Raw genomic sequence first — 16,630 nt, forward strand, 5'->3', positions numbered from 1 at the left:
TTCACCAGAGACAGAGTAGGGAGCAGAACAGGCTGACTGACAAGGTATGCGACTGAGGGGAGCAGCAGGCGGTCAGGAGATGTCTGCTGCGCCATGTGGGTCACCTCCCAGAAGAGGATTGAACTCATGCTGAAGTGGCTTTAGCTTCCTAGTGCTGTACTTTAACCATCTTACAGTCTTTTAACTTTGGTCTTCCATCCCCCCTGTTTCCTATAAACAGATCTGGAGGCTTCATTAGATTTGGGTTCCCTTATTTTTGCAAGAATAATTGAGGAGCAATAGCCTTAACCTTTTAAAGGAAGGATTATTATTTTTTTGAATAATACTATTTTTTAAAAGATTTATTTATGCATACAGAACTGGGGTACTGGCAGAGGTGCAGGGGAAGTGAGAGGATTCACCAGAGACAGAGTGGGGAGCAGGACAGGCTGACTGATGAAGTACACTGCTGAGGGGAGCAGCGGGCAGGTCAGGAGAGGTCTGCGGCACCATGTGGTCACCTCCCTGACTGGGAATCAAACTCTTGCTGAAGTGGTTTTAGCTTCTTAGTGCTGTGCTTTGACACACTGCACTACCAGGGAAGGCCAGAATAATACTATTTTTATGAGAGTCAACACCATGCAAAACTTAACAGTATTGTTTAGCAAAACCTATGTAGAAAGAGATACCACAACATTGGTAACAATTTATTACTAAGTTGGGTGATGAATTTATGGGTGTTCATTTTATTATGCTTCATAGATTACATACATCCATCTGTATGTTTGCAATTATAGCACAATAAAAACATTTTGTGTGTATGTATATATTTGTACCTTTTTCCATCTCAGCTGTAATCCCTGTGGGCTTCCCGTCACCAAGTTTCCCGTGTGCCACCACCATAAGGAAGCATTATTTCTTAACATAGTTGTCTTTGATCATTTTTCCCCCCTCAGAAGCACCAGTACACAGGAGTGATGGTTCTTAAGGTTTGTACCCAAATGTATTTTTCAATACCAAGAAGAATCAGGCACTTATGCATCTCCTATATTAGCCTGTGAATCTAAAATGGAAAGAGAAGAGAAGTTGATGGGTAAATTTTATTTTCTGGATACAGAGGAGTTTGACATTTTCTCAAGGTACTTCCTTATAATTTCCTACTTCTGATGAACTCTGCAGAGGTGAAGATTGAGACACCTACCTGGCCAGTAACTTGAAATGGGAAAAAGCACAGGCTGGGATCTCCTTTTGAATATTCACATCAATGCTAATTGTCATCAAAATTCTCTCTCCTTTTTTTTTTTTTTTAACCTCTTCTGTTGAGAAGAGATTTCAGGGAAGCTCTGGTTTTCCTCATCTGTAAAACCTCAACTCCTTTTTATTAATCTTCTCGTGCCTGTGGAATATCAAAGTTAATCATTTCTAAAAAAGCTACTCTTCAAACATTACGTTTTTTCTGAGCCAAGCCTCAGTGTACAAGATTTTAGCATGAAGAAGCTTCATAATTTGTGTTATATGAGGGACATTTTTCTCTTTTTGCAAACTTCCTAAGGACACGTTGTTTATGTATTTTAGAGCTGACTAGGAAAAGCAGACTTTCAGGATACATTTTTACGCATTTTAAAGCTGTTTAGGAAAATGGACAGCCCAAGCCACTGCCAAAAATGAAGCCAAGAGGTGTGTGCTCTGCTAATACCTACTTCTGCTTCGTTTATTTTCCCAGTTAAGTAGAAAGCAGCTTATTTCTAGTGGGGGTGGGGTGGAATGGAGTAAAACTGGTAAATTGTGTGAGATCTGACTGTGCAGTTGCACATAAGCAGCCGCTTTCATCGCTTCACCTTGCACCTTCTTTATGCCAAATGCACATTGTACCTCAGAGCAGACGCCAAAGTGTGCTGATATGGGAGGGCTTCGAACTCCTCACTGCCCCCACTCTCCTGAACTAACACCCCCATTATATATTTTTTAAAAGATTTATTTATTTATGCATACAGAATTGGGGTACAGACCATAGGTGCAGGGGTGGTGAGAGGATTCACTAGAGACAGAGTGGGGAGCAGAACAGGCAGATCTAGTGAAATACACTGCTGAGAGGAGAGGCAGGCGGGTCAGGAGAGGTCTGTGAGGAACAAAGAGGGACCAAGGAATGTGAGATCTAGAGACCGAAAAGGGCAAAGGAAGAGTGTCCTCTAAGCTTCCTGCTGCACCTTGACTTCAGTGCAGTGAGACCGATTTTGTGCTCTGTACCTCCAGAATTCTCAGAGAATTGATTTGCGTTGCTTTAAGTTATCAACTTTATGCTTATTTGTTAATACACTTGAATTTACTGTATAGCGCATATTTCACTAAAGTGCTTTCAAGTGGGCAGTGTAATCTACAGGAACACACCTGTGGATACAAATTTTGGATTTTGTGTCAGCATCACTGACCATCCCAGGTAATACAGGTGTAGCATCCTTTCCTGCTTTTAAAGGGTTAAGATATTCTAATACTCAGTTTTCCAACAGTCAGACTCATCCCCCTCCCCCCCCCCCCACTTTGTTACCAGGTGGGAGGAGGCATAGAATCAAGATAGGATTTTCCAGGCCTGTTCAAATTTTAAAGCAGCGGTTGCTAGGTGGTAGCTTCAGGCTGACAGGGATGTTTTGTTTGACCTGAAAATGATTCTATAAAATTTCAGTTATTTACCAGAATTTAAAATTCAGGCGATCTCACTTTGAAGTCTGGATTTCTTGAGCTTCTTTTTTGAAATTGAAAGCTCTGACAACTCTGGGTTCATTTACTAACAGTAGTTGGCAGGGCGTGCTGACTCCTGGCCACCTCCTTTGAGCAGGGATGAGGTGACACTTTGTAGATTCAATACCATCTTGCTCTCCAAGGCCTTCTTTGTTTAATCTCACATACTTGGCCCCTGCAGGTATATCTGAATTTGTGGCTGTGCTTAAAGAAAAACAACAAAATCCATATTCTGACCAGTTGGCAAAGATGAAATAGTTCCTTTTTACCAGTAACCTGTAAATTCACGATAAGACAGGTAACAAAAGATATTAGTCTTAGTTTTCAAGTAGAAAAAAAAGAAACAGTGGTTTCTGGATATCCCAAAACAGTGAGGTTAACGTGATTCTTAGGAAAGTTATTAAATTGATCTTTGAGAGCACATAAGGAAGAAAGTTGGAGCTCACTAGGAAGCAAGGCATGCTAACCATAGGTCTCTTTGTTTTTGTGGTAGAATTACTAGGTTCATGGTGGAAGGTCATTACTATAGTGGAGCTTTATTGCAAAAAGACATCTAATATCTGTGTTTGATACCCTTGCAGACAATATAAGGAATTATGTGCTAAATAATTAAATAAATGATTTGTGCCTAGTTGAGAAACAAAACAGCAAGAGCTGTGTTGAGAAACTTTATCAAGCTGGTGATTCACTTCACGGTTCTGTGATTCCTCTATTTGGAAGGCGCATCGTTTGTCTCTTTTTAAAAATATATTTTACATCATCCTTAATTTTGTGCAATGTATGATTCCCCGTGAAATTTCCATCCCCAGCTCCCCGGGCACCATCATCATGGTCCCTTGTGCTCTTCCCACCCCTGGCCTGGGCCTCCCTCTTCCTCCCCTAAGGAATGTCTCTGGTCTATAGTTGCCTGATGATTTTCATTTTACTTTATTATACATTTTTTTCCTGTTTCTTTATTTGGTTCCTCTTCACTCATCCTATAAGTGAGACCATTCTGGCTTACTGCACTGAGTATAATCCTGGAAGAGGATATGCCCCCTGGCTCTTTAGAAAAATCTTTTTTGGCTCTAGATCTCCAAGAACCCCACCTTCATTCCTGTTTGGTTTATCTACCGTGTGGTCTCTGGGAGATTTTAAGGCTGGTCTCTCTCGGGTAAATTTGGTTTTCCTTGGCCATCTAAACTAGCAACAGGGTTTTAACAATGGCTCTTGTCCAATGGCAGCCACCCTCTTCCGGGGCCTTTCTGTCTCAGATTAACTCCTGCTGATGACAAGCTCTGTGGGATTGAATCGCATTCAAATGACTGATTTTCTGATGGCTTCCCTCAGGTTGACCGTGGAGACCTTCTAGAAGGCTGCCATTTCCTGATACCAGGGAACAATCACATACATTGTGGCTATAATAATTCCAACAACAGAAGGAGGATCCTTCCTGTTATGAATACAGTGAAAAGGTGCTTTTCAAATGAAGAGATAACAAGAGATAGGAAGGGAAGCAAATGTTATTAGAAGCCAAATCAAGAGTCAAGAGAGATTGCAACAGTTGGAATGACTTGTTGATAGAACTAGAATGGAATTTGAAAGATGTACACGTAATACTGAACTACAGCTGTAAAAAATCAGGTCTTCAAGCTCAAGGTTGAGGTAATGCCTTAATTGCAGTTCGTATAGTTGGGGGCTGTATGTGAGAGATTTTATTTCAGTGAGGCAGAGCACTGTGGTCCCAGTGCTAAGCATGATGTATTCTTAGGAGTGTTACTTGTATTTACCTGTTCAGATGGAGAGGGGAAGCTTTGGATCTTCTTTCCAGGCTCTGGCTCTGACAGCCTGTGGGCTTCAGGCCCTGTATTGTATCTGACTAGCACAGATTTTGCAATTAGCAATGGCATCCCTTGTATGAAGCATGGGCTCCCTGGTCTCACAAATTTATGTTACTTCCTTGGTTTTAAATACTTAGGTGCTTTTAGGTGGTCCTCACTCTCTCTTTCCTTACGGAAACACTCTCTGGGCTCATCCCACGCCTACTTTTTGATAGGGGCTTAAAAAGGTTCAAGAATCTCATGCACGGATAGTGCCAAGAATCAGATGCTAGCTCACATTGAAGTAGAGTAGCTGAGATAGCCACAGCTCTGTAGCCTGGAGGGCTGCTTGGAGAAGTGTTACATGGAAGAGGAACTTGATTTAGTCCACTCTGGGAATGTTCATGGACGACGCACCTATGTCAGTCAATAAGTTGAGATGGTCAATACAGGAGGAGCAAGTTGGTCTCTGTTCTCAAGGTCAGGTTTACCACACACAGAGGAGGTGGACAGTGATTGTTATAGAATCGTAATATTCTCTGGTTCTCCAGAAGACACAGTGAGAAGGCACATGTCAACTCCATTTAGAAAGACCTTTCCTTTTTTTTTTTTTTTTAAGATTTATTTATGTATGCATACCAGAACTGGGGTGCCGGCCAGAGGTACAGGGAATGAGATGATTCATCAGAGCAGAGTGGGGAGAACAACAGGCAGAAATACACTGCTGAGGGGAGCATCAGACAAGGCAGGAGAGGTCTGCCGCGCCATGTGGGTCACCTCCCTGGCTGGGGATTGAACTTGCACTGCAGTGGCTGTGGACAGCTTCATACTGCTGCACTTTAATGCTTTGCGCCATCAAGAGGGGCTCTAGAAAGACCTTTCCTAACAATTAAAGGTCTCCTTAAATGGGTTAGGGCTGCCTTTACAGCTAGCCACTAGTCATACTGTCCACTTATTAAGGATGTGTTAGAGGAACTCTGAATGGGAGTCCCAGTAGAGGATTTTTTCTCCTCTACTAGGAATAAAGTCAATACTAACAACTTGCCTCCTTTTACTTTTACTAAGTGAGTCACTTTATTAAATGCTGTTATGGGCAGTTGGTCTGTACATTTTTAGGGTGGAATTCCATTTGGGTGCTTGTCTTATGCAGATACAAGAACCACCAGGCAGAGGCCCAGCAATCTTTCTTATTCATGAAATGCTAGAACAATCTAGTGGCATATTTGGCCTCTGTTTTCGTTTATTGGCTTGTATCGTACTGTGAAGATCATTCCACTCTCTTTGAGGGGCAAAACACTTCATTTTCTGGGACCAGTGTCCCTAGAAAAGCCAAATAACATCTAGAACTTAGCTGCCAAAATGGAGACCCTTAATTTTTCCTCTTTGATAAATTATAAGTAATTCCGATTTCTGTCATGTCCCTAAAATTCCTTCAGCTCTGGAAAATGTGTAAATCAGATTTTGGCTGCACGCAGAAGGTAACACCAAGCAAAGGTAGCCTCTCTCCACAGCTTTTGAGCAAACTTTTCTGGCAAGGGTGCTCTTGTTCTGGCCTCCGTCCCCCATCACCATAGTCATCAACTCTCACTTCCCCACTGTCTATGTAATTACAAGGAAAGCAGACACAACCTCCTTTTCTGGGCAAGTGCAATCTAAGGTTTGGTGGGGCAGATGCTCTCTGGATTTACTGTTTCTTCACAATTTTTGCATGTTTGACTCTGGTTTAGCTGTATGGTGCCACCCCACCCCCATCCCAGATATGTCAGCGATCACTTCAAGGATGTGGAGACAGGTTGTCATAGCTTAGGGGGAGCAGAACTTCCACCCATCGCCCCAAATTGCTTTGATTGATCTGTACAAAGGAGACAGGTGATTCTGTTTTTAAGAACCCGGAGCCAGAACTAAATATGAAACCCCACAGCTGCTGTGACCCCAGGGTACGTGGACATTTTAGTGGTCCTGGCAGACTTTCTTCCCTTCCAGGAATTATTTCCCTTGGGTGATGAGAGTTGAGCTGGCCCCAGGCTCTTCCCACAGCTTCAGATGAAGTGGGTTGCTGAGCCAAGCTGCCTGCCTCTTGCTCCCCTGGAATCTAGAGTAGCAGAGAAGAGAGGCTGGAACTTCTCAGCCCTGACAGCCCCTTCATTTGCACCTGGAGGCTTACAAAGCACTGGGGTCGGCTCTAGAAATGGAATTTCAGGTCATGTGGCAACTTTACATCTAACCTCTTGAGCTGCTACACGTTCCGAGGCAGCTGTGTCATCTAACGGAGACATTTCCTACATGACCCTGTGGTGGGTGTAGATGAGATTATAATATGCTGCCTCTGTGGGTAAGAATCCTCACTCTGCCTCATTTGGAGGCTGAGTCACTGCAGAACAGAGATGAGATTTTTTTTACCTGAAGAACAGTGTATTGCAGAGGAGAACATTCACCCCCTCCAGGGTCTTCTTTCCAGCATCCCATAACCCTCAGCTCGCACACATCATGCAAGCTTGACTTACGCACCTGCTGGAGTATTAGCCAGTGTGTAGCGGGGGATTACCGCGTCCACGCAGAGGCAGGGTTGGCTGCAAAGAGTTAAGTTCATCTGGGAAAGTGGCAGGTAGGCTAAGCGGGAAAGGACTGCAGATGTGTAATCCCCACTTCTGAGGCTGTGACATCTCTCCTTGTAAGTGTCATCACTTCCTTGGTGCTATCTGATAAAAACGGAGTCATGAGGTGCTGACAAAACTCCTGTGCACTTAATGTGAAACTTGAGGCATCTGCTCATTCCTGAGACGTTTGCAGCTGTCAGCCCGGCTGCAGAGACGTAAACGACTTGGCTGGGGCAGACATCCCTGCCAGGCTGCCTTTGCTGCTCCTCCGGGAGAGGCAGAGACCCAGGGGTGCCTGAGACAACCTGAGTATGAGGGAGAGCTGCGTGCAGGGAGGTGAACTAGGGATGGAGGAGCCCCCTCCTTCCCAGATCCCTACTTTGAGTCACCCCAGTGGGGAAAGAAACAACTATTGGCTTGTCTTGTGAGCTTTTAAAAAACATGGCTTCTGCTGCAAACGTGCATTTCCAAATGGCACCAGTGAGCCAAGCTGAACCTGTGCCCCCTTGTGTTTGCAGCCACGGCACGGGGTACGAGAGCGATAACCATACAACACCCATCCTCTGCGGTGCCCAGTACAGAATACACACCCATGGCGTCTTCAGGGGCATCCAGGTGAGTACGCAGGACCGGCGGGAAGCAGACTTCACTGCCGCTTTCCCTTCTCAACGGCCTTTCAGCTCCTTGCTGATGGCGTCTGGCCCCACGCATCTGTCCCTGCCTGTGGGCTTGTTTGACAGCTTCACTTCCTCCCCTTCCTCTGAGGCAGGTAGGCTGGCTGACTTCCTTCACTTAGCAACATGCATTGAAACTTTTTCCAAGTCTTTATTCTCCAGAGGCCATCGTCCTGATTTAGACCAAGCTGCTTGGTATAGAATCCATCTTTTCTTCCTTTGCTGCTGAATTCTCGCTGAATTCAGGGTGGCCTTGCAGCAGTTGTTTTGGGGTTCTTTGGGCTCCAGTTAATCCCTGATTTCTAAGACGACTCAGTCTGCATTGTAAAGTGCTCAAAGGTGGATTCTTACTTGCTGAATGTTGCTAAGCGTAGTAGTAATGCCAGTACCAGCTATGACTGGACACATTCTGTATGCCAAATGCTGTGCTAAGTTTATTAAGGGAGTTTAAAAAATACACTCAATGTTTTCAGAGCAGTTCTAAGTTTACAGAACAATCACAGTAAAGGTACAGAGTCCCCGAAGTCTCCCTCGCACCCCAGGACAATCACAGTAAAGGTACAGAGTCCCCGAAGTCTCCCTCACGCCCCTCCTCTACTGGCCTCCCTTGCAGCTACATCTTGTCAGTGTGCTACATTTGTTAGGATTGATGCACAGCACCTCTTCATCATCGTAATTAAAGCCCGTAGCTTTTATTAGGATTTATTTTTCCTGTTATGCAGTCGTGTACATTTTGTATCTACCTGTCATACCCAATAGTTTCATTATCTAAAAATGCCCTGTGCTTTTCTTCCCCTTCCCCTCAATGACCACAGATGTCTCCATGGTTTGGTCTCCTTCCAGAACGTCATATAGTTGGAGTCATTAGGATATAGCCTCTGCTGCCTGACTTCTATCACTTAGCAACATGCATTTAAACTTTTTCCATGTCTCTATTTTCTCTTCCTCCTCTCCCTTCCCCCTCCCTCCCCATTCAACCCTCATTTTGCCTCTCTGAGGTATGTACTATTATCGTCTATATAGTTTATGGAGGAAACTCACGCCCAGAGAAGGTGAGTGATTCACCTGAAATCACACAGCTACTAAGAGTGGAGTGGAGATATAATAAATGGTCTCTACTCTATCTCTGGAACCTGTTTTTTTTTTTTTTTAAAGATTTATTTATTTGTTTGTACAGAACTGGGGTACAGGTCAGAGATGCGGAGGGTGAGAGGACTCACCAGAGACAGAGTGGGGTGCAGAACAGGCAGATCGACGAAGTACACTGCTGAAGGGAGCAGCGGGCGGGTCAGGAGAGGTCTGCCACGCCACGTGGTCACCTCCGGGGCAGGTGGGAATCGAACTCATGCGGAGGTTGTTTAAGCTTCTTTGTGCTGTGCTTTAACCCGCTGCGCCTCCAGCGAGGGCCTGGAACCTGTTTTTTAATGACCACCTTAACGCAGTTATACCACTACTTAAGGCTATGAAGTTTGGGGAGGGAGGGGGCAGTTTCCAGGAAGAGTGAAGAAAGTAAAACAAAGAGGCAAACCCTTGGGAGAATCAGGCCACCTTTGCACAGAGACTCTTTTGAGTGGCCAGAAACCCTGCCACTTCCAGGGGGTTGCTTTGCTAGCGTTGGTATGGGACTTTGTGGCTGCAGCATAAGTAACAGCTGTGATACTTTCACCAAAACAGTCAGTACTCTAGAAACAAATTGAATGTGAGTCAGGCCCCGATGGTTTGTGTGAGCCAAGTAGTTGTGAGATATTCTGATTAATATTTCCAGAAACTTCATGGGGCTAGAACACAGTGTTCCTTCAGCCCAAACCTTCTAATGGTGGGAAAGGAAGATGAAGATTACAGAGAGACAGTGATCTGGTGGAGTGTGGACAGTTATCCAGTCAGTCCTCCAGTGAATCCCGTCAAAAACTACCACCAGAATACTGACTGACATCCAAGGCTGGCTCCATACATTGTTGTGTTGTGCTTGGAGTCTAGCGTGGATTCAAGAGAATGAAAAAGCTCCCTTTGCCTTCCTTTCCCTAAATCTAGTTTGTCAGATTCGCCATGATGGCCTGGTGAATTCCACACCCAGTGGGGTTTTTCCTACCTACTCACACTCATTTCTTGTGGGGGGGTCCAGACAGGACTGGCTCACTGATGAAATGTTTGCCACCTTTTGCCTCAAGACACTATACCCATGAACAGTAGAGTTGTATGCCGCTGTAGCACTTTTTCTTCAAGAAACATCTTCCAGTGCGGGGTGGTGTGAGATAGGAGCTGGCACAGAAGCACAGGGATGGTGTGGGCAGCGGGTGAAGCACACAAGAGGTGTTCGGTTCTCCCCACAAAACACAGATGTGTGTTTGGCCTTGACTGACACGTCTGCAAGAGAAAGGGGGTTCAGTGGCCCGTTGGGCACGTCCACTGCTCCCACCTGACTCATCAATCCTGAGGGCAGGAAGGGCGGTTTGTCTCACTATTTTCCATTAGCCCATTGGTGTGGAGGACTGACTGGCCATACACGGTCACTTCCTAATATGAAGGGAGGTGGACCCACAGCATTCTGTGTAATGGACATAGTGTGCAGAAATAAAAGCAGTGTTTTCTGGTGTTATTTAAGATGACATTGGCCATGTCATGGGTCTTTCTAGCATCCTTCATTTATAGAACCCCCAAGTATCAGACCCTTTCTTCTCATTTACTCACACATGGACAGTGTGGTCAGTTTGGGGCTCATTAGTATCTTGATGTTTTCTCTAGAAAGCACTAGCTCCTTTGCCCTCCCTGTTGGTGCAGCCGGTTAAAGTGTAGAGCTGTGAAGCCAGCTGCAGCCGCTCAGTACAAGTTCGATCGCCTGCCTGGGAGGTGACCACATGGGGTGGCAGACCTCTCCTGACCCGCCCACTTCTCCCCTCAGAGTGTATTTTGTGGGTCTGCCTGTTCTGCTTCCCACTCTGTCTCTGGTGAATCCTCTCAACCCGCCCCCCCTCCCCCGCACCTCTGGCCTGTACCCCAGTTCTGTATGCACAAATAAATAAATCTTAAAAAAAAAAGGAGGGACTTGCCCCCACCTATTTCAGAGTAGCCCCCAGTCCTTTAGGCCATGTCTCTTAAGTGGGAGGGAACGGAATAGAATCCAGGACTTTGGAACTACCACACCTCACTGCCGAGAGACGGACACTGACATTTCTCTTCTACATTCTCTGGGGCAGCGACCCCAAAGGGACTTCTCACAAGTACTGGTTCTGGTGTGTCAGTAGTGATGCCGTCAGAGCACTGTGTTGTAAATGGCCCCCGCCCATCACCTGATCCTCGTCTGCCATGGGCTTCCGTGTGGAGGAGCCTGGTTTTAGGCCTGTGCCCGCCATCCCTCCTTGGGATATATCCCAACATTCACGGTCCCCAGGACTGATGTGGCAAAAAGCCCACATTTCTCCTTTCTCTGCTTACAGGATGTGCGGCGCGTGCCAGGTGTGGCCCCGACTCTTGTCCGGTCAGCATCTGAGACCAGCGAGAAGCGGCCCTTCATGTGTGCTTACCCGGGCTGCAATAAGAGATATTTTAAGCTGTCCCACTTACAGATGCACAGCCGGAAGCATACTGGTAAGTGATCCCCTGTCCAGCCTCGAGGCTGGTGGCCTCTGGGCAGTGGTGGTTCCAGAGCTCCAGGCCAGGGCTGGCGCACACCACTGAGGACAGGTAACCAACCATGGAAAATGAAGTGTAGATTTAATTTTTGTTTTCAGAGGAGAAAAGAGTTGATTTTTAGTGATGTGTCAAAAAAAAAAAAAAAAAAAAGCAAAAACTGTTTTCCAAAAAGTTAAGGGGTCTACCCTTGAAAAGAGAGATGGGCCTTGTCTTTCTGTTGATCATTGTGAATGTTAACAGCCCTTTTGCCTTTTTTTGACCCTGTGGTATGAGCTGGGGGTGGGAAGCAGGCTTTCCTATGGGGATGCTGGTGCCATTCTCTCTACCAAGAAGATTAACATCACTGTTGGGATGCTACTATTTATTGTTTCTCTTGACTTTGTTTTGGGGAAACCAAAGCAGATACCAGATCTCTTAGACCCTTAGGCTTTCTAGTCATTGTGTCTACAGGCTGCATTCTGGCTTAGACCTGAGTTTGTGATGAGGAGACCACAGGCTTTAGGGCTAAAGATGAGAGAGGTAGTAGCATGGTGCATTTTTGCATATTTGCCCAAGTGGGATACCTTCAAAATTATCTGTTGAAATTCTAAGGGAGATAGGCTAGTTGTGTCGGGAAGGATGCCAGGGAATACCGTGAAGGAAATATGAACTTTTAATTGAAAGAGGCAATTAGAAAGCAGAGATAGCAAGATGTCTGTGTGAAAGGACGACCTTGGGCCAGCTAGCCAAGACCCCCGCTCCACAGGAGTTTTCCTGAAAAGAAAATGAGGAGTACAGGCTGGTATTTACAATCCTGTAACTGCCTTCTTTTTCTCTTTTTTTTAAAGGTTTATTTATGCATAAAAGAACTGGGGTACAGGCCATAGTGGCAGGGCATAGAGGATTCACCAGAGACAGAGTGGGGAACAGAATAGGTAGTTTGGCTGAAATATATTGAGGGGAGCAGTGGGCAAGACAGGAGAGGTCTGTGGCACCACATGGACACCTCCAGGGCCAGGATCTAACTGCAGATAGCTTCATAGTGCTGCATTTTGACAATCCTTGCACCACCAAGGAGGGCCCTATAACTACCTTCTTGAAAGAATGTCATTTTTCCTTACTTAGACTATTACATTAAATACTTCAGTAATTTAATACCCTATGTGTCATATTCCCTATTATAAGCACTATATTATTTAGTCCCCACACACAAAATGGTTATCGGATAAGTCGGGTGCAATAGAAGCAGGACTCAATTTCAGGTCTTTCAACTCCAAGTCATAGACCCCCCTCTTCAAGAGTTTTTGGTCTGTTTTGATACACACAAAAGAAAAAAGAGCTAAGATCGGAGGTTGGAGACCCAAGAAGAGCAGTGTAGAGTATTGAATTGCTATTATGCTGGGAGGCTTCTTGGAAGAGGTATGGCTTTGGGTTAACCATCAAAAGATTGGCACGATTGGGCAGAGGGTGTAGAAGAGAAGCAGAACACAGGGAAAAGTAATTAAACCCAATAGGGGTATTGAAGCATTAGGGGTGTTTCTGCCTGGGCCAGGTAGAAATAGAAAGTTCAGGAAAGGCCCCCGCCTTCACGGTTTTCCAGATCATGGAAGAAGGCAGACCTGGTGGTCCCTCATATTAGAGGTTCTGCAATAAACTCTGTATTGAGTGGAGGAAGGGCTTTAAATTGAGCATAAAATTTCCAAGAAGACTTCACAGAAGAAGTGTCATTTGTGAAGGATGTACAGTAGACTTTTTGACGGGTAAGAATGTGAACATAAGGACAAAGGGCATTTGGTGGGAGCCGAAAGCAAGGCACATTTCGGGAATGGTCTGTTTTAGTATAGCAGTAATCTAGATTAACTAGGGAGACAGAGGAAGTTGTGAGTTTACAGAAGTAACTAGGGACTGCGTTGCCTTAGAAAGAGCTGACTTGCTCTCTATCCCAGAATGCCATGACTCAGAATTCTCATCATAAGGAGGGAAGGCCCCAGTGTAGTCATGGAGCTGAGTTCTCAGCATTTGGCTGAACTTTCTTGAATAAGGACAGGGGTGGGGCTTTCCAAGGGGAGGAAGGAGGTTGTGGAATCCCAATGCTAAAACTTCTTTTGGATAAAGGGAGACTGAAAAGTTCTTAAATGCTTTGACTTCCGGTTTCATCTACGCAGCTCATAAACATGGAGCTGTTTGTGCTTGACTCAGGAATGTGAGAAGTTCATAGCAGAGAACACCAAATCTTTAAATCACAAAACACAACACACTTATTTCATGGGGTTGGCTCCAAGCCACAGCCATGCCAGAATTCCACTTCCAACTCAGCCTACGCATTAAGACTTCTTTGGCTTATTATTTGTGTAAATATCCTCTACCAGTATTTTATTTATTTTATTAAGGCATTGGGATGAGCAAGCCCTTGATGTGGACAGTCAGGTTTAATACTGTCCTAAATCTTCTGATGTTGTCCAATTATCCGTCCCATTTCATAGTAATGGAGTGTCCCTCACCTCGAATTTTAAGCAGTAGGGTTGGACGTGATGCCGGTGTCAGATGGCAGAATTTAGGAACCATCCTCATTGGCTCAGGCCCTCGTTATCTGCCCACTGTCCACAAGCCTATGTACAGGTGTGTCTTTGGCTTCAACTACAATGGCCACAACACCCAGCAAGCTCCATCAAGGTGTTGCAGCCTTTGGGGACCCTTTCGGTCCCTGTAGGGGAGGTTTCCGTGAATGAGATCCCCACTTCCAGTATCATTTTCAAATGGAATATGTGTCTTCCCCAAGGTGAGAAGCCATACCAGTGTGACTTCAAGGACTGTGAGCGAAGGTTTTCTCGTTCAGACCAGCTTAAAAGACACCAAAGGAGACACACAGGTTTGTGGGCTCACTTCTCCTTGCCGGCAGTATGCTCCTGGGGGTTCCACTTGAGTTTTGGATGCTCCTGTTGTTGAATATGGATGTGAGCGTGTCAGCCATTTGTTTCTTTGCTTTTCTTTTCTTTTTTCATTAATACCCCCTCCTCCCAATTTGTTCTCTTCCAAAAGAGGGAGGGCAGTGAAAACAGCTTACATTTCTTCTACAAACCACAGAGCGGTGAGATCCAACTAGCAATTTGCTCCTGAAACACCAGGCATTAGTAAGGAACAGGGGTGGTGGAGAGCAAATCCGATTTGTAGTCTGGGATTCCATTTTTCAGTCTGAGACTCAACTGAGATGTTGGTGAGAACCTGGCCATTTGTGGCTTAGGAATCATTGTTCCCGAGACTGAAGCAGGTCTTCAAGGGAGCCTTGTAGGGCCAGGTGGTATGTGCTGATCTGGGGTACTGGGAAAATCTGGGGGAGAAGCAGATGTCGCAGACCTGACTGGAAATGCCCATCTCTCGAGCCACCAACAAGCAGGCCTGGTGGGCCTTGCTTTTTCCCTGAGTTGTTAGGGCTGCGGCGAGACCTTCTCTGTCCGTTTAGGTGTGAAACCATTCCAGTGTAAAACTTGTCAGCGAAAGTTCTCCCGGTCCGACCATCTGAAGACCCACACCAGGACTCATACAGGTAAAACAAGTGCGTAAACTTTTCTTCACATTTATTTTTCATTCTTTTTTAAAAATTACTGTTGAATGAGGTTGTTTGTGATGAGTGAGCTAGAAAAGGCTATTGTAAAAGTTCTAAACAAGGCTCGTCTCAGTTGAGAGAGAGAACAAGTGCATGGCTATCTTGAAATAATAACATTGTTTAGAAGGATTGGGGCTGGGTGGTGGGAATATAGAGAAGAGAGATGTGAAAAGAGCTCTTTTCATGAGTGTCCAGAAGAATAATGAAGCGATAAACTAGGTCCCTCCTGTTCCCAGATTGTTGCACCACATTTTTATCACTCAGTTTGATATGATAATCACCCTTTCAGGAAAAGAGCAGAAATTTCAGCAAGCCAAACAGTTACTCTGCTGAGAGTTCACATATCACGAAACTGTTTTCAGAGGCTTGAATCCTTCCTCTGCTGGAAATTGAAGTCCCAGGAGCAGGTCTCTACCAGTCTCCTCTCAGCATGTGGATAATATGTCTTCATATTAGTGTAGAGAAGGGAATAGGAGATCTGTTCTCTGGCTGCTGAAGCGTTTGCTTCCTGACAAGACTGATGTCATTCCTAATGAAAAAAATACCACTCTGCCGCACTGTTTCTAATGTTGAAAGGACCAGGGTTTAGGTGATCTCATGTTTATCTTTAATACATCCTTGTGAGAAGAGTAGGATAGGCTTGTTTTATCCCCATTTTACAGATGAGGAGACCGAGGCACATAGTGATGAAAAAATGATCTGAAGTCCCAAAGCTAGTAAGTAGCAAACCCAGTTCTGTCTGCGCCCTGCTCTCCATAAACCAACTGCCTTCTGTGTTGGGAAAAAGCATGGCTTCATCCTGCAGCCCAGGGAGGAAAGAGAATCAAGAACAGAGCCAAGTCAGAGAAGTTGAAAACCATGGAGAGACTGAGAAGAATGAAGCTTGACAAGAGAAAGGGCTGGGGTTTATCCACTAGGAAATGACCTTGGACATCATGGCTGGAGGAGGTGCTGGGGGAGCAGGTTAGGTCAGGAAGAGCAGAGGAGCAGCAGTGGGGGGTGGAGGAAATCATGAGTTCATGAGCCCATGCAGCCCCATCTCAGCCCAGACGGCCGTACCGCCTGGGCACTTATGGCCCAGAGTTGGCAGGATGGACCTCTTACTCCTCCTGCTCAGGTGCCATATGCCTAGTACTGAACTCAGCATTTGGTGGGGAAAAGTTACCGCACCCCCACAATGTGCATAGCTGCATGTTCATGAAATACCCCATGTCCCCAGTAGCCAGTCTAATGCTACATTATATTTGCTTGACCCCGACATCTGACCTCCTTGGGGACATTTCCCATTGCTTGTCTGAACCAGTTATTTTCAGAGAAGACGGGGAGTGGGAGGGAGAGCAGCATCTCCCCCAGGTGGTCCTTTTTTTTTTTAACTTAGAATCAAGCCATAGCTGTACTTCCATTATGGCAGGGCCCAGTATGGTGCTAAGTGCAGGCTTTGGGATTAGACCTGGACTGGAGCCCTGTCTGGGTCTCTGCTCACCCTAGTGTAGAGTAGACGCAATGCTGCCTCCTTTACAAGGCTGTTGTCAGCATTTCCCAGGAGTAATCTAGATAAAGCTTGACAGAGATTAGAGGTTTATTATATGTTAATTATCTTCCCTATACAGAATGAGGCTTGAAAAGAACTTT

The 16,630-nt window shown here is 45.4% G+C and overlaps 1 protein-coding gene across 1 annotated transcript in view; it reads left to right on the plus strand.

Annotated features, from left to right (window-relative positions):
- WT1 (Wilms tumor 1) overlaps window positions 1–16,630 on the plus strand; it is a gene marked incomplete at its 5' end in the record, with an annotated part of 43,393 nt that overhangs the window by 25,723 nt on the left and 1,040 nt on the right. The window contains 4 exons of the mRNA XM_004683580.1: window positions 7,630–7,726; window positions 11,220–11,370; window positions 14,174–14,263; window positions 14,855–14,938. Of these exons, the coding sequence (XP_004683637.1) occupies window positions 7,630–7,726; window positions 11,220–11,370; window positions 14,174–14,263; window positions 14,855–14,938 (422 nt within the window). The remainder of the gene's footprint in view (window positions 1–7,629; window positions 7,727–11,219; window positions 11,371–14,173; window positions 14,264–14,854; window positions 14,939–16,630) is intronic.

Source organism: Condylura cristata, unplaced genomic scaffold (assembly GCF_000260355.1).
Source record: "Condylura cristata isolate star-nosed mole 26May11 unplaced genomic scaffold, ConCri1.0 scaffold00015, whole genome shotgun sequence".
Classification (NCBI taxonomy): domain Eukaryota; kingdom Metazoa; phylum Chordata; class Mammalia; order Eulipotyphla; family Talpidae; genus Condylura; species Condylura cristata.